The sequence below is a fragment of the Marmota monax genome, unplaced genomic scaffold (assembly GCF_021218885.2).
Source record: "Marmota monax isolate L192 unplaced genomic scaffold, Marmota_monax_Labrador192_F-V1.1 WCK01_AAM20220418_F8-fsc00149, whole genome shotgun sequence".
Taxonomy (NCBI): domain Eukaryota; kingdom Metazoa; phylum Chordata; class Mammalia; order Rodentia; family Sciuridae; genus Marmota; species Marmota monax.
In genome coordinates, this window is record NW_026693170.1 from 648,337 (window position 1) to 673,282 (window position 24,946).

The 24,946-nt window shown below is 43.4% G+C and overlaps 1 protein-coding gene across 5 annotated transcripts in view; it reads right to left on the bottom strand.

Moving 5' to 3' along the window:
- The window catches only part of Sae1 (SUMO1 activating enzyme subunit 1), a 70,552-nt gene that overhangs the window by 1,778 nt on the left and 43,828 nt on the right, over positions 1–24,946 (bottom strand). For 3 of the 5 annotated variants that reach the window (XM_046455504.2, XM_046455507.2, XM_046455506.2), the window contains 3 exons: positions 17,656–17,800; positions 11,494–11,563; positions 5,486–6,716 (listed from right to left, as the gene is read on the bottom strand). In XM_046455504.2, coding sequence (XP_046311460.1) covers positions 6,624–6,716; positions 11,494–11,563; positions 17,656–17,800 — 308 coding nt within the window. In that variant the 3' untranslated portion in view covers positions 5,486–6,623. Of the gene's footprint in view, positions 1–5,485; positions 6,717–11,493; positions 11,564–17,655; positions 17,801–24,946 lie in introns of those variants that run through there. The other 2 variants (XR_006854173.2, XM_046455505.2) reach the window with 1 other exon arrangement.

Consider the following 24,946-nt stretch of genomic DNA (forward strand, 5'->3'; position numbering starts at 1 on the left):
TGGGTTCGATCCCTGGCACCACATACAATAAACAAATTAAATAAAGATATATATATATATATAAAGTATATATTTCCAAGAAATTAAGAGAAAAAAAAGGATTTAAAAAAAATTCTAGAGGATTGTCTTAAATCCTATAATATTGTATCTGAAACAAACAAATAAAACCTTTCTCCATTTATTTACCATTTCCAGTGGTCTTTTACCCATCTTGAAGTTTCTAGTTTTTCCAGATATTATTTCCCTTCAGTCTGAAAAACTTCCATGTGGTATTTCTTGTAGTGTCTTTCTGCTGGCAACCAATTTTCTTAAGTTTTTCTTTTCTTTTCTTTTTTAATCTCAAATTATCTATTTCAACACCTTGCTGGATATTTTTACTGATTATGAAATTTCTGGTTGTGGTGCACCCTGTAATCCCAGCTACTCTGGGGGCTGAGAGAAGAGGATCACAAACTTAAGGCTAGCCTCAGCAACTTAATTGGGCTTTTTTGTTTGTTTGTTTGTTACTTGGTATTGAACTCAGGGGCACTCGACCACTGAGCCACATTCCCAGATGCTGATGCTCTGTCTCAAAATAAAAAGAACTGGGGATGTATGTAGTTCAGTGGTAGAGTGCCCTGGATTCAATTCCCATTATTAGAAGGGGAAAGAAAAAAAAAAAACGGAAAAAGACTTGGGTGGAATTTGTGCATCAAAGATTAGTACCCTCCTTGGAGATCTCCTTTCCAGAATTTCCTCTTTGCTTTCCAGCAATTAAGATCACTCCAGCCTCCACCTTTGGTTCTGCAGACCAGTAAGGCAACTGGGTTTCCACCTGAGTTTTACTCGGGGGCTGGACTGCATGGGTCCTCAGGTTAAAGTTGCTGAAAAATCAACCAGAAACCAAAATACTAACAACAACAAACCCACCAAAGCCAGGCGGTGGTGCACATGTGTAATCCCAGAGGCTTGGGAGGCTGAGTAAGGAGGATCGCCAGTTCCAGCTTCAGCAATGTCGAGGCCCTAAGCAACTCAGTGAGACCCTGTCTCTAAATAATATACCAAATAGTGGGCTGGAATTGTGGTTCAGAGGCAGAATGCTTGGCTTGCATGTATGAGGCACTGGGTTCGATCCTCAGCACCACATAAAAATTAATAAATAAAGGTGTCATCTACAACTAAAAAACTAAAAAAATATTAATAAGAAAATACAAAACAGGGCTGGGAATATGGCTCAGTGGTTGAGTGCCTCCAATCCCCAGTACCAAAAAACAGAAAACAAACAAACAAACAAAAAAACCCACAAAAAAAACCCACAAGATACTCACACAGTGTTGATCTCTTCTTGCAAGTAGCTGGGTTTTGGTTTTGGTGTTAGTTTTGTTTAGAATGTCTAGTTATCTGCAGGAGGGTTCTCTGTTAGGAGTTCACTCCACTGTAGCAGACACATAACTACTCCTTCCTCTTCCCTTTTTTTTTTTTTTTGGTGGCACTGAGGATGGAACCCAGAGCCCAGCACATGCCAAGAACACGCTCTATTGCTGAACCACACCCTCAGCCCTGCCTCTTCATTTTCATAGAACCAAACCTATCATTTCCTAGGACTAAAAGTGGAAAATTCCCAGCACCACCACCACCAAAAAAGAGGCAGACTCAGTTAGAGAAGGCCACGTTTTTGTCTGCCAACTCCAAAGGGCTCCTAGAAAACAAAAATGAGGGATTTCAAACAAAAGAGGGGATATCTAAAGTCATCTATGTCTTCTCCTTCGGAACCAGGATGAGGCTCAAGGATCTCAGCCAAGCCACCACTACATGTGAACTCAACCTCTGGCAAGCTAATACCAAATTTGTTCTGCCTCCAAATGTTCCCATCCTGCAGTGCTTGCTTCTGGAAAAGGAAGACTTTCTCTTACCCTTTATGTACTTTTCCTTCCTTAAAAAATATGACTTTTGGGGCTGGGGTTGTGGCTCAACGGTAGAGCGCTCGACTAGCACATGTGAGGCCCTAGGTTTGATCCTCAGCACCACATAAAAATAAGTAAATGTACTGTGTCCACCTACAACTGAAAGAACCCCAGGGCCTTGCTCATGTAGATGAATTTGTATGCTGTTTTTTGACTGTTTTTTTCAGGACTGGGGATTGAACCCAGGGCCTCACTCATGTTAGCCAAGTGCTCTACCACTGAGCTGTCTCCAGCCCCGTTTTTCTTTTGAGACAGGGTATTGCTAAATTGCTGAGGTTGATCTGGAACTTGGCATCTTCTTTCCTCAGCCTCTCATCACTGAGAGTGCCAGTGTGCATGGCTACATTGAGCAATTTCTTTTTCTTTTTAGCATTTTTACTTAAAGAATTAACTCAATTCCTACATATCTGAATACATGATGTGTTTTCCTCTGGTGCTGGTGATTGGATCCAGGGCCTGGAGAAAGCTTAGCATGCACTCTACCACTGAGCTACACCCCAGACCCAGAATATTATACTGACTTCACAGTGGGAGAAACTGAGGCACCAAAAAATACTTACCCAAGGTCACCCCGATCAGATAGGTGGTGACTCCATGATTGAACCTGGCCATCTGGAAGGATTCCTGCTCTACAGTTATCAGAGCGACCTTCTTGGGAGATGTGAAAGTGCATAAAGCTAACATGTTCAGAAAGCATCTCTAGATTTTCTCCAAAATCCCGAGTTTAGTTGTAAGGTCAGCTGCTCCCGTTATGTGGCCAATATTGCGCTAACAGGCTGAATAATACAGTGGAGAGAAACCTCACTTCCTGGGTTTGTATATTGCTTAATGTTTTATAAGCTTAAGAACAAAACCCACCTGACCTTCTGGACGTGGCTGAAGGCTTCCTCAGCACTTGGGGCTAAGTGATGTTTGGCAGGGACGTCTAGATCTCCGGATCTTGTAAAGGTAATACCCTAGTCTGCCCATTCTCATTACGCTAACATGACTGCTGGGACACTGGGGACTTCCTAGTGCATCCTACATAAAAGGCTTCCCAATCTGCCCTTCTTCCATCCCTTATTTGTGAGATGAGGTGTGGTTTTCTTCTTTGCTATTCGAGTATAACAGCTGTGGAAGTTTATTATTTTTTTGTACCAGGGATTGAACCCTGTGGGAGTTTGGGTTAACCATCCAGCCACATCCCCAGCCCCCCCTTTAAAATTTTTTTTTAGTTGTTGATGAACCTTTATTTTTTATTAATATATGGTGCTGAGAATCGAACCCAGTGCCTCACACATGCCAGGCAAGCGCTCTACCACTGAGGCACAACACCAGCGCCCCAGCCCTTTTTAAATATTTTGTTAGAGACAGGTTCTTGCTGAATTGCTTAGGGCCTCATTAAAATGCTGAGGCTGGATTTGAACTCGTGATCCTGCCTCAGCTTCAGGAGCTGCTGGGATTACAGACATGCACCACTGTGCCAGGCTGCACTGCAAGTATTTTAAGATAGCAGGCAGGTAAGCATGGAATTAAATGAAGGGCTGGGAATGTAGCTCAGTGGTAGAGAACACCTGGACTCACAAACACCCCCCACTACCACCACCAAAATGTAGGACGGGACTGAAGGGACTGAGAACTTGGGGACCGAACCTAGGAGCACTCTACTACTGAGCTACATCCCCAAACAGCTGGGAATACAGGCTGGTGCCATCACACAGGGCCCAAGACTAAGAAATCTTTATCATGTTGTAGTTTTGTACATTTGCAGGTAGTTTCCTCCCCGACCTTAACAATTTGAACCCAAGGACACTATCACCAAGCATCATCCCGTTTTTTTTTTTTTTTTTTTGGTACCAGGATTGAACCACAGGGGCACTAGGCCACCGAGCCACATCCCCAAGCCCTATTTTGTATTTTCTCTAGAGAAAGGGTCTGAGTTGCTTACGGCCTAGATAAATTGCTGAGGCTGGCTTTGAACTCAGGATCCTCCTGCCTCAGTCTCCCAAGCTGCTGGGATTACAGATGTGTGCCACCACACCCCAATCCGGCCCTTTTTATTGCCCCAACCTCCCAAGTAGCTGGGATGAACTTGTACCACCCCTCCCAGCTGCCCATGGTTTTTGGGTAGCAACTGTCCCCTAACACACTTTGAGGCTTTAATAGCCTTAACACTTTGAGCACTTGAGAGCTGGCTGCTATACACACCAGAAACATCAGTGTGGTGTTAAGTAGGAACCTGGCAGCCCCAAAGACAGCTCATTTTTTCTTTCATTTGGATTCTAGCACCTCTGCAGGTCAGACCCTCCTTCCCAAGTCGGCGATATACCTTCCGGAGGTACTAGAAACCAACCACAGGTTGTGCTCAGTGTTCTGGAAAGATAGTGAATGTATTTTTATGATATTTCCATTTTAAGAAAGCAGAATATTTCTTGCCCAGGGCTGGCAACTTCAAGCACTGTCCCTCCTGCGCCCCAATTCCCAATTCTCTCTGGGTGACTCAATCTCTTGCCATTAAGAGGTACAGGGAAGAAAAGTTTGAAAAGCCTCAAAGATTGCAGTTTTGCTTTTAATCTGCTCAGGCCCACCTCCGCCCCCTTGTGACCAAGGCCATGCATTGCAAAGCCTTAACACTTTAAGGGTATAATTAGCTAAATATGTGAAAGATCCTGGGAGATTCCGGCAGCAGTGAAATTGCTGACCCAGCCCCATGAATAGTGTTAACGGTGCCCAGAACAGAAGCCCGCCCTAAGTGTGGCCTCTGCTTCACCCAGCACAGGAGCAGGGTACAGAAGGCTGGGGAATCTAGTTCCTCTTCCCAGTGGAGACCAGATCTCTCCCACTGACCCAGCAAGACAATAACAGAACTGACTTGTTCAAATTGCAGACTATTTTACCTCGAGGAGGCAGGCAGGAGCTGGATCGAGATCAAATGGAACACTGGGTTCACGAGCAGCTGGTGTTCAAGGCGCTGCTGCCCCTTCCCACCTATGGTGTTTGCAGTGCAGTACCTAGGGGCTCTTTTTGGCCCTACAGAGGATGGACATGCCTGCTAGGCGAGTCCTCTACCAGAAAGCTATACCCTAGGGTTCCTTGATTTTGAGACAGAGTTTCACTAAGTTGGCCAAGGCTGGCCTTGAACTTGTCATCCTTCTCTACCTCTGCCTTCTGCGTCACTGGGGTTACAGTTGAACCAGGATGCTGCTTACCTTTCAACCGGAGGTCACCCATTCTTGCTCAGCACAAAGCTGCACAGAGAATCCAACAGAAGCATTGGCATCATCTGTTTGACTTCGTTTTCATTATCATTACTAATCTTTGCCACTAAAAACAGCCACTATTTAGCTGAATTATTCAACAGAAATCTGGGACCAGAAGCATGTACATGTTCTAGAATTCGAGCAAGCCAACTCTTGTTCCATTAACCAGGATAAGTGTGGTACGAACAGTGACAGAGGGAGAAATCTGAGACACTGAAAGTGCATTAAGTGCTATTTCTTAAAACAGGCAATTGGCACAATCAGCCTGTCAGAAGTTTCTGAAGTGAAAGAAAACCACACGAATCCTAAGGCAAATAACTTTATTATCTTTCCTTATTAAAGAACCAAGGAGCATGTAAAAAATATGTAAAACAGCAATAGATACAATTCCAGGGGTAAATGAAGGACTGATACAGCCCTTAAATACAAGGGTCTGTGCATACCAGTGACGGGGTCTGCCAATGGCAGAATCCTCCTCCCCAGACTAGGAGTTCTGCCGGGACCCAGGTAGGTATCTGCCTTCTTATTTTTTAATTTTTGATTTTTTAAAAAACAGTACTGGGTACTAAACCCAGGGACACTCTACCACAGAATTATAACTGGAACCCTTTTTATTTATTTTTTACTTTGACATGGGGCCTCGTGAAATTGCTGAGGCTAACCTTGAACTTAGATTCTCCTGCCTCAGCCTCCTGAGCTGCAGGGATTACAGGCCTGTGCCATCAAGCCCAGCTTAAATCTACCTTTTTGAAACAAGCTCTCCCACTAATATTTAACTTAAAAGAGAACTTGGCAATATTTCTTCCCTTCCACAATCCAGGCTGGAACTTGACTAATCCCAAACTAAAACTAAAGAACTGCACACCAGACGCCACCTGTTGTTTTCATGATCTCAAACTCTGGAGGAAGTACATTCCGCCCGTCGTGTTTTTTCTAAGGGCACCTGTCTGAATTTGGTACTGTGGTTCCACTTGAGTGTCATCACTGGGCCTGGGCCTCATTCCCCACCTGAAGCCGTGTCCCTCTCATATGACACCAGATGGGGAACAAGCCTAAGAAGGAGGCAGGAGGCTCCACAGGCCTGAGGCTCCTGCAGGCTCTCCGACAATGCCCTAGAGGATGGGCTGCGCTTTAACAGGATGAGTATACAGATGTTAGAGGGGTGGTTTGAGGTGATAGCCCTGTGGGCAGCAAGCAGGCCTGTGGTGGCCAAAAGTTCCAAATAGTACTGAATGAACATGCCCAGTCCCTGTGCCCCTGCCCAGCAACTGCTGGCAATGGAAGCAGCATATCTGCACACCTCCCTGCCTGCAGGAGATGCTCTGTAGGAGTCCATGACTCCATTCTTCCCTGCTCCGGAGATGCCTTTGTGGAGGGAGGGGGTGGGAAATACATGTGAGCATGCTTCGGTCAATGTCTCTGGGGCTGCCAAGTCTTGGACTCACTTGGGACCCAGACACTCCACAATCCCATTTCCCTTCATGCCATCAAAAAAGAAGAAGTTGTTGTGAGGAGGGTCCCTCTGAGACAGAGCCTGGGAAGAAAAACAAAGAAGGTTGAGCTCAAGTGCTTTACCTACCTGCTACACATGCAGCACTGGGGACTGTACTCGAGGACTTTTTTTTTTTTTAGTTATAGGTGGACACAATGCCTTTATTTTATATTTATGTGGTGTTGAGGATCAAACCCAGTGCCTCACACATGCTAGGCGAGCGCTCTACCTCTGAGACACAATCCAAGACCCTCGAGGACTTTAAAAGTGATAAATGGAGGGGAAAAAAATACTTCTAAAAAATGAAATAAATGCAGTGTAGGGAAATTGTTCTCAATCTGGATTGACTGTACTCCTCAGGGGGTATTCTGGCAATGTCAGGAGGCAATTTTGATTGTCATTTCTCTTTGCTTTGTCTCTAGCCAGCTGTGTCCTTGGGTGGATCATTTAACCTCTGAACCTTACTTTCTTCATATATAATGAGTATTACAAGTTTATTAAGCTGGAGATCAAAACAGATGATGTACCTCAAATACTTAGAATGATGCCTGGCTCAGAGTAACGCCACGAGGCAATGACAGAAATAATTATGACCATTCAGCTAAGAAAGGCAGCACTGCATTCCAACTTTCCTTGGGCTGCAGGCTTTACAACTTGAAGGGACACATTTAACTGAAGGACACAAAGATGTAGAAGGAGGCTCCTTCATGAGGACACAATGTAGCTGCTCTCCCACAGGCCAGGCCAGGCCAGGCCAGGGCTGGAATCCAGAAGGCCCAGGTGATGTCAGCCAGCCACAGAGACCATCATCTTGTGGGTGAGACAATGCATTTTTAAAATGGGGTCACTCCTTGAAGTCACATGCAGAGTCACACATGTACATACATTTTTCTAAGAAAAGGTTCATAGGTGATAGCAAAGCTTTACAGAGGTGACCTCCTTGAGGAAGTCAGAACATCCTGAAAGGCTCTCCCTTCTTTGGGGGGGCAGGGTTTACCAGGGACTGAACCCAGGGGTACTTAACCACTGAGCCACATCACTAGCCTTTCCTAATTTTCTTTTTTTGGGACAGGGTCTCAATAAGCTCCTCAGGGCCTTGCTAAATTGTTGAGGCTGGCTTTGAACTTGAGATCCTCCTGCTTCAGCCTCCAGAGCTGCTGGAATTATAGGCCTGTGCCATGGCGGCTGGCTCGAATGGCTCCTCTTTGAACTATGCTCTATTCCCTGCACTGAGAACCATTCCCATTCTGTTTCTTCAAACTATATAAAATGGGGGCAAGCAGATACTTGATTATTCAGCCAAGCAAAATTTGTTAAGCATCTACTCTTTTCCAGGTACTGCCCTAGACAGACATTACAGACACTGAGAAGGTCCCTGCCCACAGGGAGCTTTGATCAAGAAGAGGTCTGCTTCTCTAGGTATGCACATAAATGAGCAGATAAACAACATCTACCTGCTAGTTTCTGGTAAGGATAAAATGTAACCAGGCTTGTAGCATGCCTGGCAACTAGGAAATTCTCAACTGTGAGCTGTTCTTACTAAGGGGGCTGGGGGTCCTCTGTCAATGGGTATGTGGCAGGTGGAAAGGCCTAACACACCACACTTGGAATTCCTAGACCCCTGAACCAAGTTACAGGTTATCAATACTGGCCTTGAACTCCAGAGTTCAAGCAATCCTCCTGCTCTAGCCTCCTGAGCAGCTGGGACTATAGGCATGTGCCACCACGTCCAGCTTAATTAACTTTTTTTTATGTGTGTGTGTGTGGTACTGGGATTGAACTCTGAACCTGTGTATTCTATTAAGTGGTCTACCACTGAGCTCCATCCTGAGACCTTTTTTATATTTTGAGACAGGGTCTCATTAAGTTGCCAAGGATCAGGGCTGGGGTTGTGGCTCAGCAGTAGAGTGCTCGCCTAACACATGCGAGGTGTCCCTGGGATCAATTCTGAGCACCACATAAAAATAAATAAAGGTATTGTGTATAACTACAAATAAAAAATATTAAAAAAAATAAAAATAAAAAGTTGCCCAAGATGGTCTCAAATTTGTAATATTCCTCCAATGAGCTTCTGTAGTAGCTGGGATAGCAGGAGAGTGACACTGTGCCTCTCTTGGTCCATTTTAACATGGAGCCTGGGATAGTGGCTAGGCTTTCACTACCACCTCTACCACTATGGGGATGGAGACCTGCTATAGGGACAAAGGAAAAGCAAAAATAATTTTTAAAAAATTTTTGTAGGTGCTGCAGTCAAACCCAGGGCCTCAAGCATGCTAAGCAAGCACTTTACCATTGAGCTACTTCTCCAACACTCCAAGAATGACTTGGAAGCATGACATGACACCTGTATCTGGAAGCATGTGACAAAGGAAGAAGTGAAAGACAATCCCAAGGGGATAGACATCTACCTTTGCCCTCCCGTTCCTAATGCTTACTCATCAGGTGCTGAGACGATGGCCTCAAGTTGCAGGACCCTCTCCAGATGGCTGAGGGCAGGAAGGATGGTAAGTGATGGGGAGCAGTGGGGACAAGAGACTGGGGGGGGGGGCTGGGATGAACCCAGGGCAAAAGGTAAAGTGCTTCCCAGCAGGACAGGGTAGGAGGAGATTCCAAACACACCCAGCAACCAAGAATGCAGAGTACTCTGGCTATCTGGGATAAACAGAAACAAGATGCTGGGCAACAGCTGTCCCCAGCAGGCAGGAAGGAGGGGGCAGCATTAGGACTAAGATGCACAGAAGTCACTGCAAACAATGAGGTCAAGGCCACCTGCCCTCACATCCACTCTCCACCCCACAGGAAAAAAAACAGAGAGCAGCTTCCCAACAGACTGGACAGAAGCAAGGCTGAGGACCAGGGCAGGGCTCGGGTGGGGTGCCGTGGAGGGCAACACCTGAAGCCTGACTGAGTGCTCAGAAGCAATCACAGAAGCCAGACTGCCTGGCTCCACCACCTCTATTTTCTTCCTTTTTTTTTTTTTTGTTTTTTTAGTTGTAGATAAATAAAATGAAAGTAGATAGAAATGTAGATAGATAAAATGAAAGAGAAGTGTGTCTGTCTATTTTTCTGTGGTGCTGAGGATCAAACCCTGTGCCTCACACGTGCAAGGAAAGCACTCTACCACTGAGCCAAAACCCTAGCCCGTCCTCCACCTCTTACCTTGGGCAAGAACCCCACCTGTTGTACCTCAGTTCTTCCTTTACGAATCATGGATCAGTAAGGCATAATTGTAATCCTGACTACTCAGAAGGTTGAGGCACGAGGATTCAAGTTTGAGGCCAGTTTGGGAAACACAGTGAGACCTTGTCTCAAAATAAAAAGTGAAAAGGGCTATGGATGTAGCTCAGTGGTAGAGAACCCTGGGTCCAATCATCAGTACCACCTCCCCTAAGTAAATAAACAAATAAATCAGTGATCACAACTGCTTCTGCCTTGTAGTACTTGGCAAGTGGGGAAGTGGGTGTGGCCATAGCACACTTCTCTTCTCCCCACTTTGAATCTTCTCAGCCCAGGACATAGAATTTGATTGGATTTGGGCAAAAGAAGAATCTAGTCCAAAGAGAAGAACAGGAAAGACAGCGGGGGAAAAAGAAAAACACCATAGGAAGATATGTGAGATTGTCCAATTGAAGCCAATGTCTGTAGAGCAAATTTACAGACTCCAAGACACAGTGGTGAGAGCTGGGTCTCCAACTGTCCTTCTAAGCTCAAATCTGACATATATATGAACAGGGGGAATCATTTAGCCAGGCGTAACTTTGCCCCATAAAAGAAAAGGACAAGTCGAGTGTGGTGACACACACCTATAATCCCAGGCACTCAGGTGGCTAAGGCAGGAAGATCACAAGTTCAAGGCCAATCCAGGGTGAAACCCTGTTAAATAGAGAGGAGCTGGGAGATCTCAGAGGTAGAGCACTTGCCTAGCACTTGTTCAATCCCCTGTATGAGGAGAGGGGAGGAAAGGGATGGGATGGAAAAATCATTACTGCAAGTCCACCAACACAGGCAAGAAGCTGTGGGAGGCAAAAGAAAGAAAGAAGAAAATAGTAGTGATGCGGATCAAACCCAGGGACTTGTGCACGTTAAGCATGCATTTTGCTATTGAGCTATATACGCCAAGCCCCCAAAAAAGGCAAATTTAACACTGCCAAATAGCAAGACCCCAATGGAAATGAAATATATTTTGAAAAATGCTATGTTTTGGCAACCCAAATATTCCAGAAGAGCTAAAAAGGCTGTATTAGTTATTGGCTATGTGACCCCTCAGGAGACATACCCTTTTGGTGTGTGGGTTAAAAAGGAGGAGTGGGTTTGGAATGGTGGTGTGGCTCAGTAGTAGAGCCCGTGCCTTGCATGTGAATGCCTGGGCTCCTTCCCCAGAATCACAAACTGGAGAAAAAAAGAGGCGGGGGCTTCGATTCATGGTGATGTATGGAGCTTAGAGCGAAAGTTTTGGAGTCCCTTTTTCTGAGCTCCAGTGTCCACCTCTTACATAAGGACCACAATGATACACATTACACACAGCTGTGAGAAGAACTGGCAACTACACTAAGCAGAAGATACCAGCAGACAGCTCCTTGGTTCTCTCTGAGGTCACATATAAAGTCATCATGCCCCTTCTTCTGCTCCATTGTGACTTTTTTTTGATACCAGAGATTAACTCCAAGGGCACTTAACCACTGAGCCAATACATCCCCAGCCCTATGTCAAGACAAGGTCTCGCTAATCTTCCAACTTGCAATCTTCCTGCCTCAGCCTCCCAAGTCACTGTGATTATAGGCATGTGCCACCCACGCTTGGCTCTATTGTGACTTTTTACCTTCACAATTTCCTGTGCCAAGATCCCTCCAACCACTGCACACACTGGGGCCATCTCGGAGAAGCAGTACCTAAAAAGAGAGGACAAGTGAAACGCAGCACTGGGGAACAGGAGGGCTGATGTGATATCTGGAAGAGTTCAGAAGTGGGTCCACTGGAACAAACACATCCCACCAGGAAGAACCCATTCAGACAGCGGTTATCAATGCTGGCATCTAGGCGTGGAAGTTAAATCTGGCCCAGGGGTTGTAAATGGCCGGGAAAGACCTCTGTACTTTGGGAGGCAGGAATTCTTTCATACACAATTTTTTTTTTTTTTTTTTTAAGTTAAAGGAAAGACTATATCTGTGCTTCCTAAAAATAAGGTCTTACAAATATGTTTCAGTACCCTGGTCACATTCTCACAATTCTCCTCTGACTATAATGGGCAGTGGGTTCTATATGCTATTCCCAAACAAATGCCAGGGAGGAGGCCTGTGTTAACATGTAGGAAGCATGGGAAATTTGGGGCCTGAAATTAAAGCACATGGCAAAATAACGTTTTACAACCCAAGCAGAAATCACCACTTCTGGAACAGGATGGGGCATCCACAGGACAATTTTTTGCTATTACTGTCACCTGGTACTTCAAATCACTCATCCTGGAAATTAGAACGTACTCACCACCTCTACCTCCCCAAAGGGAGCATGATTTGCCAGCTCCACCCCTCAACACAAAGGTATTTATTAACTCAGAAAACTGGGACACGACAAGTTACAGGAATCATCCTACCACCAAGGAGACCTTTGCCCTTTCTACTTAGTTGCATAATTCTTCAAGACATTTAAATAATTACACGTCCAAACATATAATTTTAAACCTAAATATCAACATTTGTTCTGCAACATATTAATATATATTTAAACTGTTCAACACTGCAATCATGTATTTTGACAAGGCTATACAAATAACTCCTAAAAAGGCAAAGATTGGCATAATCTCAGCAATTTGGGAGGCTGAGGCAGGAAGATCATAAATCGGAGGCCAACCTTAGCAACACAGTGAGATCCTGTCTCAACATAATTTTTTTTTTTTGGTTACAGGTGGATAGAATGTCTTTATTTTATATTAATGTGGTGCTGAGGATCAAACCTAGTGCCTCACACATGCTAGGCGAGCGTGCTACCTCTATGCCACAATCCCAGCCCTCAACATAAAATTTTAAAAAGGCTAGGGGTGTGGATAGTGGTAGAACTGCTTACCTACCACATGCAAGGCCCTGGGTTCAATCCACACTTAAAAACAAAAATATATCAATGAAACAAAACAAACATTGCTACAAGAAAGAGAAATCTAAAATGTGGAATAAGGCAACCAGCCTCAACACCTTAAAAAAAAGAAAAAGTATCAGATAATAAATATTTTTGGGCTTACAGACATATAGTCTCTTTTATATAACTTTTTTCAAGTCCACTGACAGTATCACAACTACTATATAGATGATATGCAAATAAGTGTGCTAATAAAACTTTATTTATAAAAACAGGTGGCTAGCCAGTTTTTAATCTGTATTCTGGATTAACAGTAAAAGAAGCAAATGCAACAGATGAACTTTTATGAGATTTTTTTTTGGTACTGTGGATTGAACCCAGGAGCAATTAACCACTGAACCACATCCCTGGCCTTTTTTTGAGACAGAGTCTGCTAAGTTGCTTGGGGGCCTTGCTAAATTACTGATGCTAGCTTTGAAATTGTGATCCTCCTGCCTCAACCTCATGAGGCTGGGATTATATGCATGAGCTACCATGCCCAGCCCAAGGAAACATTTTAAAGACCCTTATATTTCTTTTTTTTGGTTGTTTTGTTTTGGGTATGGGTGTTGAACACAGGAGAACTCTACCACTGAGCTATATTCCTAGCCCTTTTTTAATGTTTTAATTTTCAGACGGGGTCTCTAAATTATTAATGCTGGCTTTGAATGTGTAATCCTCCAGCCTCCAAAATTGTTGGGATTATAGGCATGTGCCACCATGCCCAGCTCCTTCATACATAGTTTTAAAAGTGTTTCCTGAGTAGCTCATACTTTTTTCAATTCTTCTTGCCAACAATGAATATTACAAGTAATTTTTTAAAAATCCACAAAGGATTTTGTTCATCTGACACATGATACGATATAATGGCATCAAATGGTCAATGCTTTTCTTTAGGTAATGGAATTATGAGTGACTTCAATTTTCATCTTTATGATTATGCTATAAAATCTGATTTTCCTATAATGAACTGGCAAATTATTTATGTAATTTTGTGGAGGGGGAGGTTTGGCTTATTGTTTATGGTGTCAGGGACTGAACCCGGGGCTTTTTGCATGCTAGGAAAGCATCTACCACTGATCTATAGTTCCAGGCCTACTAACATAATTAAAAATAATAATAATAATAATAATAATAATTAAGTTATCAATGGACCTTAATTTTATTTATTCACATGCAGTGCTGAGAATTGAACCCAGTGCCTCACATATGCCAGGTAAGTGCTCTACAATTGAGCTACAACCCCAGCCCAATAATCTTAAAACCAGTAAGTGGGAGTATAGCTCAGTGGTAGAGTATATGCTTAGCATGTGTGGGGCCTTAGATTCCATCCTTAGCACCAAAACACCCCAAAACCAACCAAATAAAATACTAAACAAATCAGTAAGTTCACAAATATTTTTTGATTTCACTTATATGAAATATTTAGAATAGTCAAAATAATGGTGGGGAGGAGGGAAGAATAAGGAGTTAATAGTGAATGTCCTTAATGTCAGTAAACTGTACACTGAGAAATGGTTAAAACAGGGCTGGGGATACATGTGGCTCAGAGGAAGAGCATGTGCTTAGCACGCTTGAGGCCCTGGGCTCAATCCCCAGCAATATAAAAAAAAAAAAAAAAAAAAAAGTGTAATGGTTTATATATATCTTATCACAATAAAAAATTTTTTTCAACATACACTACAAACATGTTATATGGTACCAGGGATTAAAGCTGTGCTTCAGCACTGAGCTACATCCCATGATGTTAATTTATTTTGATACAGGGTCTCACTAAGTTGTCAAGACAAACTTTGCCCTTATACCCTTTCTGTCTCATTTTCCTGAGTATCTGGAATTACAGGCATGTACTACCATGCCCAAAGAAGAATTAGAAGCAATTAAATAACTACCAACAAAATATTGATTAAGTTAATGATCATATATCTAGAACACTGAAACTTTATGAAATACAAGTGACAGGCTTCTGTGTTTGTTAACATAAACAGCTCTGTGATATGCTGGGAAAGGCTATCAAGGAGCACAGATAGTAATGATCCATTTTGATATTAAAAAAGAGAAAATATAGCCAGGCATGGTGGTGCACACCTGTAATCCCAGCAGCTCAGGAGGCTAAGACAGGAAGATTGCAAGTTCAAAGCCAGCCTCAGCAATGGCGAGGCACTAAGCAATTCAGTGAGACCCTATCTCTAAATAAAATACAAGATAGGGCTGGGGATGTGGCTCAGTGGTTGAGGGCCCCTGATTTCAATCCCCAGTACCAAAAAAAAAAAAAAAAAAAAAAAAGTGTGTGAGAGAGAGAATATATATGAATAAACAAAGAAAATCTGTGAGCCTAGACCCTGAAATCTTAACAGTGGCTAGATTTATAAATGGTCCTTTTCTTCCATGTTATACTTTCTAGAAACGGGCATCTGTTACTTTCATAATCAGAAAAGCAATAAAGCTCTCTGAAAAGAGAATAAATAACGTAACATGAAGGAGACTGCCAGCAACTCACAGATGAAGGAAACAGAGACTTGTGCACAGTCCTCCCTGCACGGAAGCAGCGCCGGGCAATTTGTGAGGGTGGCTCAGCTGTGAAGCAGCAGCTCATTTCCTTGCCAGCACCCCCATCACATCTCAGGTCATTTCACCTCGTGCCCAGAGACAGGCTTCAAAAGGCCACCAAAAACCTCTTACTTAGAAAGCAATAGAGTGGGAGCTCTCAACATGTGACACCTAGATTTAGCTTTTTTTTTGTTTTTGTTTTTGGTAGCATGAATTGAACACTGGGGCTTTACCTCTGAGCTATATCCCCAATACTTTCCAGACAGGGACTTGATAAGTTGCCAAGACTGGCCCTGAATTTGTGGTCCTTCTGCCTCAGCCTCTCGATTTGCTGGGATTACAAGTGTGTACCACCATTCTCATAGAAACCTAGACGGGGGGAAGCAACTTCCACGAAGAAGATAGGCAAGGAAAGACAACACTGGGGCAGAAATTCCCAGCCAGCAGCTCCCTAGGCTGTGGCTAGTCTTTTCTGGAAAGCAGGGCCTTTGAAGAACTATGCTGGCTGGCACCACAGAGTCAGACAGCTCACCACTCTAGACACCCAAAGTAGTCCCTCAGCTGTGTACACCTCACAGCCCAGCACGAGACACCAGGTGTGCTGGGCTGGCTTTAGCCTGCCGCTGACTTCCTGGGTGCATCTGTTTGAAGTGAAGCCTGTCTGACTCAGTTCCCTCCTTCTGTGAAGAACAGAGTAGACTTCTCTCTGTGCTTTTTTTTTCTTCTTCTTTTTAAAAAATATTTTGTTTTTAGTTGTAGATGGACACAATACCTTTATTTTACTTATTTATTTTTATGTAGTGTTGAGGATTAAACCCAGGGCCCTTGCACATGCTAGGCGTGTGCTCTACTGCTGAGCCCCAGCCCCAGCCCCTCTCTGTGCTTCTTATACAGCATTTTTTCCTCCACTAAGACATGAGTGCCTGGCTGAATTAGTGAGAGACAGAGACCCCATCCAAGCCTGCAGTGCCATCAGCCCTGACTTCATGGTGCCAACGCTGCAGAAGCACCTTATGTAGACTGCTGTCCAGTTTTATACAATGGCCTTTTTTTTCAGAACTCTATAGGTAGTTTAGAAAGGAGGACACACTAACTGACTTTACTGTTAACCTTGTGAAAAGACTATCTTTTTCAGACAATTTCATCATTTAAATAAAGAGGAAATAATAACATACAATTTTAAGAGACTGATGAGATAATTCAATGCAGTAACACAATAGGTAAAGCATATAGTTTTCAATATCAGATGCTACTGGTAATAGGTACAGAAATTTGAACTAGTCACTTAACTTCTGTGAGGTTGATTTCCATACCTACAGAAAGCATTGTTGAGAAGACTGAGAGACAGTGTATAAAAGCAACTACTAATGCCTGGAGTGTGGCAGCTGCTAGATAAATTGTAATGGATGACAGCTATCATTACCAGTGCTACAATCCAGGGGTGCAGCAAAGCTGCTGAAGCTCCCAGAGACAAAGAAAGGGAACTAGAATGGTATGATCCCAGAATTGCTTTTAAGGAGTTCATGATTTAGCCACCACGTGACCTTCTCTAACCAAATCCCAAGCCTGACTGTACGTGAGCAAAAGACTGGGGGACCTAAGGTGAAAACGCCTCAGTGCCAAAGATTAGGGTGCTGAGAACATGGACATCTTGGGTGGTGGATACACAAATTGACAGGCTAGAATGGTGGTCAAAGTGGCAATTGTCTACCAAACAATGACCTGCAACTTTGGACCCATAAGTTCCCCTTCCCACTCACTCATCCTGCAGCTGTACAAGGTCCCACACTGAAGCATCATGTGAGAACAAAACCCTGAACAAAATTCCATCAAGCAAGTGATTGGTTCACTAACACTATATTGGAAAAAAGGGAGTAAATTATGCACTGATATGAAAATGTCTCCCAAGAGATAAATGTATAGTGAAAATCAAGAGGTATAATACTGTTACTAAAGCTGCCTTGAATTTCAAATCATATAAATAGATCTTTACATACCGTCAAAAACAGAACCCGCAGGGCCAGGAATGCGGTGCAGTAGGAGAGCATTTGCCTAGCATGCATAAGCACTGAGTTCAACCCCCAAGATCATTAAGATAAAAAAAATAAAGAAAAAGATAAAAACAGAACATGTGCCTCTTTTACTTTTTATCTACTATTACACCGGTGGAAAGGCAGAGGCCTATAGGAGTCAGCAGAATGTGACATAGGGAGCTTTCTTCAGGGCTTTGGAGGTCTCTATAAAGAATCTCCCCAAACTAAGGCAAACACGGAAACCAGGTGTTTCTCCATCTGAGCCAAACTTGACAAACACTGAGACAAACCTGACGAAGTCGTCGGGAAGCAAATCAGGATTAACACCCAATGAGTCAAGCACATCGTTTCGTATCTGGAGCAGCAACTCAGAATCTTCCCCGTAGGTGTCAGAACTAGGATCTCTTCCTTTATCCGTGCGGAATTTCAGAAGCACTGACAAAGGGGAAAACAAGCGTTTATACACACAGTCTTCTCATAAGGAACATTCACGGATTTCAACTATCAAAACAAGTATTTTTTCTATAGGAAGCAGTGTGTTAATTAAAATGTGGACCACGTGAGCTGATGGGAAGGGGCTGAGCATTCTCTCCTTGGCAGCCCCCAGTCTGCCCCTCCCCATCCCTGCTCCACCATCACCCCCAACACATTAAAAAAATACCCATAGCTCCACCTCAGCAGATGGCTGCAGAGATGGACAACAGGGAGGTATTTTGAGATACCTGGAAGAGGGGTACCCAGAAAAACAACAGAGGAAGTAGAAATTAGTTGGTCTTATTGCTCATTATGTATTCAAAGCCCAAGCAATCCTCGTTGGTCTCTTGTACCTGCTTTATGATACACTGTAGTGACTAGTAACTGCACTTTTGGTGTGTTTTGGGGGGGATGCTGGGGATTAAATCCAGGGGTGCTTTACCTCTGACCACATCCCCAGCCCCTTGCTTTTTATTTTGAGACAGGATCTTGATAGGTTGCTTAAGGCATCATTAAATTGCTAAGGCTGACCTTGAACTTGTGATCCTCCTGTCTCAGCTTCCCATGTCACTGGGATTACAGGTGTGTGCCACTATGCCCAGGTCCCTTTTTTTAATGAAGTGTGCTGGATGTCTCTACAATTTTGTTCAGATGACTAAAGAACTTGGAAAAGTTGTTACTGCTATTGATGCATAACATACTGCTGTTATTGGTCTTTTACATTAACATATTACAAATACATCCACATACGGAATATAAAATATTAATAAAAACATATTTATGTGTAATTATACTATATTTTGAATATATTATAATTATACATAATTTGAATTTTTGAAAACTTCAGCTGTGCTGTCAACTTTGGAGAAAGTATCCTGGTTAACAGCCATACTGGTCTACAAATGTTACATTTAGTATTTTTTTTTTCCACTTACACAATAGAATAATAGGGTGCAAAAATATAAGGGGGTCTGACACCATCTGTAGGGCAGTATCAAGTTGAGGCTTCCCTGAGGATGCAACAAGTGAGCTCCATGTATGCAGAAGCTTCCTGCAGAGGGCAAAGGTCCTATTATGACCAGAGGAGAGATCAGGAGGGAGGCACGTATTCTAGGCATTAGTTCAAACTGCTGCCTTCAGCCAGAAAGGCCAAATACTCAGACTGACTCATCGGACAGACAAGTCTCTACAAACAGAACCTCCCTTAATACAAAAACTATGTCAACCTCTAGAAATGGATGTTTAAAGGTTGTAAATAAGTTGAAAGTTTCCAATGATGGTGTTGAATAAGAGCTACTGTGTATGGAGACACCAACAAGGCAAGAACTTTCAGTCTAAGCAAAAAGACACAGACAGGAGCAGGATACTGATGATCTCAATGCAGGCATCTGCTACCACTGCACGTTGTCCTGTGTCCCCTGCATGCCAAATGCAGAGACATTCTTGCTTTTTGTGTAATCCCAAGACAGAAGGTCAGCTGGCTGTGAACCTTACCCCCAAGTAACACTTTCTCCTATAATCACAAGGCTATTTCAGACGGGATGTGTAAGCATGGGAGTGAGTTTCTTTTTTCTTTTTTGGCACTGGGGATTGAACTCAGGGGCCCTTGACCACTGAGCCACATTCCCAGCCCAATTTTGTGTTTTATTTATGGACAGGGTCTCACTGAGTTGCTGAGTGCCTTGATTTTGCTGAGGCTGCCTTTGAATTCGGGATCCTCCTGTCTCAGCCTCCTGACCCGCTGGGATTATAGGAGTGCACCTCCATGCCCAGCTTGGGGGTGAGTTTCTAGGTGCAAGACCTGGGCGTACTTTATACTTCTTGTTCTCTTCTACAAGGATACAACTTCCAGAACCCTTACTACTTCCTAAATACTTGGCAGTCAACTCAAATCCAATATGGATCCTGGCCAATACTGTTCCACCATTATCCAAGTCTACCTTCTGACTCTGCAGATGAGTTGGTTATATCCCAATCTGCAGTATACAAATACATTGAAATAAGCATTGGGGGTCTGAGAAAAGACTGCAGTGGTGGCAGTTACTCAATTTGCAGCAAGACTTTTCTAGCATTGTCCCATTATACAAAGACCTCCAGAAATCTGCTAGTCCAGCCAAACCAGAATACTCCAGTTGAGTCTGAGAATGCCAGCTACTATTTCTGTCAATGACTCCTAAGACAGGGCTACAAGATACAGCACTGCTATTAGTGCTGCCCCAACAGATGATAGAGGCAAAGACCACCCCAGTCTGATTGTACCACACAATCCTAGGCAAAGTGGCTTAGTGGAAACCAAGTGAGGATGCTTGCTTTCAGGTGTCTGGAATTATAGCAATAGAAGCCCCAGGCTGGTGGCCTCCCATACAGATTCTCTCATTTCTGGGTCACTGGGACAAAAGCACTGTCATAAGGGACCAAGAAATGTAATTTTTTTCAGCCTTCACCACAATTTTTTAACTTTTAGTTAGAAAGTATAGCTCCAGGAACCAGGTGTGGTAGTGCATGTCTGTAATTCCAGGAACCCAGGAGGCTGAGGCAAGAGGACTACAAGCTTGAGGCCAGCCGTAGCAACTTAACAAGGGCTTAAGCAACTTAGAAAGATATTCTCAAAATAAAAATAAAAGCCCAGACTGTTACAATACTTGTTTTGTACCATACATTACACTGAACACATTTCAAATATGAACACTCAGTCATAATCCATGAGATCAGTAAGTATCATCACCAACCTTATAAATAAGGAAATTCAAGTTCAGAGACATCAAGAGACTGCTTACTATAATTACTAAGAAGTAGTAAAGCAGAAATGTAAATGTGGACCTGCCTTCTTCCATTAGGGAACATAGCACCAAGGGTTTCAGTGGTCTAGCTCTTTTTTTTTTTTTTTTTTAGTTTTCGGCGGACACAATGTCTTTGTTTGTATGTGGTGCTGAGGGTCGAACCCGGGCCGCACGCATGCCAGGCGAGCGCGCTACCGCTTGAGCCACATCCCCAGCCCAGTGGTCTAGCTCTTTGTCCTCCACTTCAGAACCCTCATTTGAGCACATGTTCGTGAGATGCATTTTCCAGATTGACCTGAACTCTCACAATGGGTGCATTCATTGAGACTATTAGTTCAGTGGGTGTACAGTGGAGGTGACAGTGACATAAAATCTTGCCCGTCAATCTTCAGAGAATAAAACCAGCTTTATCTCAAAGATGGCACTAAGAGAAAGGGTGAAGGGAGGCAGCAGCTGGCCATGCTGGTTCTTTAGGCCCCTGGCCTGTTCCTGATACAGTTTGTGTGGATGAGGGCCAGCAGGCTGGTACCAACCACATACCTCACTAACCACATCTTTAGTGCTCTCAAGGGCCACTGGGAAAGGGTCCAGTCGGTCAGGTCACTTACTTGCAGTAAAGCAAACAGAAGCCGTCTTTTTCACTCTTTTTCTAATGCCGGCCCTCCAGTTAACAGGGGTGGAGGGGGCAGGAAGAAACCCATGTTCTAGAAGTGTAGCAGTCCCAGGACTGACCCCAGCCCCTGGTAAGTTCTTGCTTATTAAATTCTCCTTCGTTTTGCTTTCTGCAGCTCCCTAACAGACAGACACAGACACATACACATCACTGTTGACTCTGTATTTCTGAAAGCACTTCCCCACCAGTTTACACATTATAAACCCATTCTGTTAAGATCAAACACTGTCAGGGATGGAAAGCGGCTGTGCCAAAAGATGACTCATCAAATCGTATCCAAACACCGCACAAAATTAGAGTTCCAAACTTGATTAACTTCATCTGAACCTTTTAATTAACTCAGGCTGTTGGAAGTCCGGGGGTGGGGGGTAACATCATTGCTGGAGATGATGAGTATGTCTCTGCTTAAGTTCAGGACTTGCCCATGTAGTGGAGAAGACAAATGTTGAAAATTAGAAAACAAGCACCTTTTCACATATGGACTGTATGTACATGAATATATCGCCACCTTTGCAAAACTGTTTGAACACTCACATTGATATCTGATCCAAATGCAGAACACCAGATTAGTGCTATTTTGGATGGCAATATTAATAATAACCGTTTCTTTCTAAAAGATTCAAATATGTGGGGCTGGGGATGTGGCTCAAGCGGTAGCGCGCTCGCCTGGCATGCGTGCGGCCCGGGTTCGATCCTCAGCACCACATAACAAACGAAGATGTTGTGTCTGCCAAAAAATAAATAATAAATAGTTCTCTCTCTCTCTCTCTCTCTCTCTCTCTCTCTCTTTAAAAAAAAAAAAAAAAGATTCAAATATGTGATTATAGGGACTGGGGCTGCAGCCCAAGTGGTAAAACTCGTGTGTAGCATGCATCAACCCCTAGGTGCCACAAAGCACCACAAAAAACAATTATATTATATTCAATGTAATAAAAAACTAAGTGCAAAATAACCAAACTTTTTAACAGGGGGGAAAATGAAGTAACAGTGTCATGAAGTAGCCCCAAACACAACTGCTGCCCTTCAAAATGGCTCAGTTTAGGTGGGGACAAGGCAGAACCTCCACTACAACCTCATTTACCTGACAGATGCCTAGTGCTTTTCTGGCTACAAAAAATCCTTGCTTGGATCTTTCCCTCTGCCCAGTTAGTTCAATTCGTCGGGACTCATTATTTTTAGAACCAATCTGGAAATGTGTTCCACTCTAACTCAGGCTCAGTGGAGCACACCTGTAATCCAAATAATGCGAGAAGGTGACGCAGGAGGTTCATAAAGTTTGAGGTCAGTCAAGCACCACCTGACGAAATCACTCATCTGACTGTGTTACCAATGATTCAGCTGTGAGCTCTGGACAGGACACTCAACTCTTGCTGCCCCATGCACCCGAGGGTGAGGCACCATAGGTCCAGATGGCTGGCTGTCATGTACCCCTACTATAGGCCTTCCTTGGAGGAGGCTCTTAAAAAGTATCTGCTGTACAAGAAGCCTCAACATTTGGTGATGAAGGAAAAGCAGGAAAGAGGGTGCATAGTAAAGTGACACAAGAAGATCTTCACAAATCCACAGCAGGCTGCTCCTTTACTAATTCGACTGCTTAAGATATCAGAATGGTTCTGTTTCTTATCAAGTATTAATGTGTTAGTCATGGAAGCAGCAAGAAAAAAGACATACATATCTACCCACAAGAGGAAAACAAGAAAGAAATTCAACCCAGAAACGTTAAAGTACATGTGCACATCACAGCACAAACACATCCTGAGCACCAGGGCCACTCAGTACCTTGATCTCTTTTCCCAGGAAATCTACCTCCCTGGCCTCCCCCAAGACTTACTGTATAATGCCCCTTTTTGAGCAGTAAGCCCTCCCACCTGCTACGGTTTTAGGTAAGTGTCCCTACAGGGCTCATGTAATAAAGGGTTGGTCCACAGGTTGGCTCTACTGAGAGGTCAACAAGTCACTGAGGGCATACCCTTGAAGGGGATGACATAACCAATTCCTCCCATTCGATCTCTTTTGGTTCCTGGCCATGAGGTGGGAAATGGTTCTGCTGCATCATGTACCCCCACCCCCCCACTATGTGTGGCCTTATAACAGGCCCAGAAACACTGAGGTCAACCTATCATGGATTGGAATATCCAAAACTGAGAATCAAACTAAGCCTTTTCTAGTTATAAGCTGACTATCTTAGGCATTTGTATCAGTTACAGAAAGGTAACATCCTACCCTTTTACCTGCCCAGTGAACTTAGTTGATGACATCACCACTTACCAGAGGAAGACAGGGAAATACACTGATTGATTCTCTTAGTTCCATCTCATTCTCAAATTTCTGAAAAAATGTTGTGGTACCCAGATGAAAGTTGTTTATGCGGAAAAAGGGGAGTATTCTCAGAAATGACATCAAAACAAGATGCCATTTTCTGTCGAACATAATTAAAGACTGAGATCACTCAGGCAGAGGTAACTGCACCATCACACAGAGTTGAGGGGAATAAGAAGGAACCATGTGGAAACACAGTATTAAGGATTTTTGCAAAAGGTCATGGAACTTGACAAGTGATTGAATTATACACAAATGTTCACAGCCATGCTATTTATCACAGAAAATGTAGAAATAATCTCATGTTCAATAGTAGGATAATAATATAGAATATCCTAACAGAATATATTATTATTCAGCTACTAAAATTATAGTTAATAAGTTTTAGTCACCTTTTCCCCCAACACTTAGGTTAGATTACATCACACACACGCCCTATATTCAGAATAAGCTCTACTATGTAAAATATGAAAGAACGAAGTAGGTACAACTATTACCTCATTTTGAAGACGTGAAAATGAAGTGTAGGAGAGGCTCATGGCACAATGAACTCTCAAGTTACTACACAGCCAAGAATACTGGCACATGCCTGAATCCTAGAGACTCAGTAGGCTGAGACAGGAGGATCACAAGTTCAAGGCCAGCCTCAGAAACCTAGAGAGACTGTGTCTCAAAGTGGGAGAGGAGCTGGAGATGTAGCTCAGTGTTAAGACTGGCCCTGCACTGGGCACAGTGGTGCATGTCTGTAATCCCAGCAGCTAAGGAGGCTAAGACTGGAGGATCACGAGCTCAAAACCAGCTTCAGCAACAGCGAGGCGCTAAGCAACTCAGACATTATCTTCAAATAAAATACAAAATAGGGCTCTAAATAAAATACAAAATAGGGCTGGGGATGTAGCTCAGTGGTTGAATGGCCCCGAGTTCAATCCTCAGTCCCCCCTCAATCCCCGCCAAAAAAATTGGCCCTGGATTCAATTCACAGCACCCACACACACACAAAGGAAAACAAAAGGAAAAAATAAAAATGAGTTGGCTTTCTCACCTCCGAGTACACCAATTAAAAAAATAACAAACCCCAAATTCAGGCTCTAGTATAGCCAAGTATTTTATTCTTCCCCTTAAAAATATCAAAGGATTTCTGAGTTTCACTTTTTAGACAGGGTCTCATCAAGCTGCTGAGGCTGACTTGCTATACTCTTGCCTCAGCCTCCCAAGCAACTGGGATTACAGATGTGCACCACACCACACTGCTCGACTCTCACCTTTAATGCGTATACTAAAAGCAATTTAAAAAGACCACAATTTAGAAGACCTCAAAAATATAGAAGCAAATTA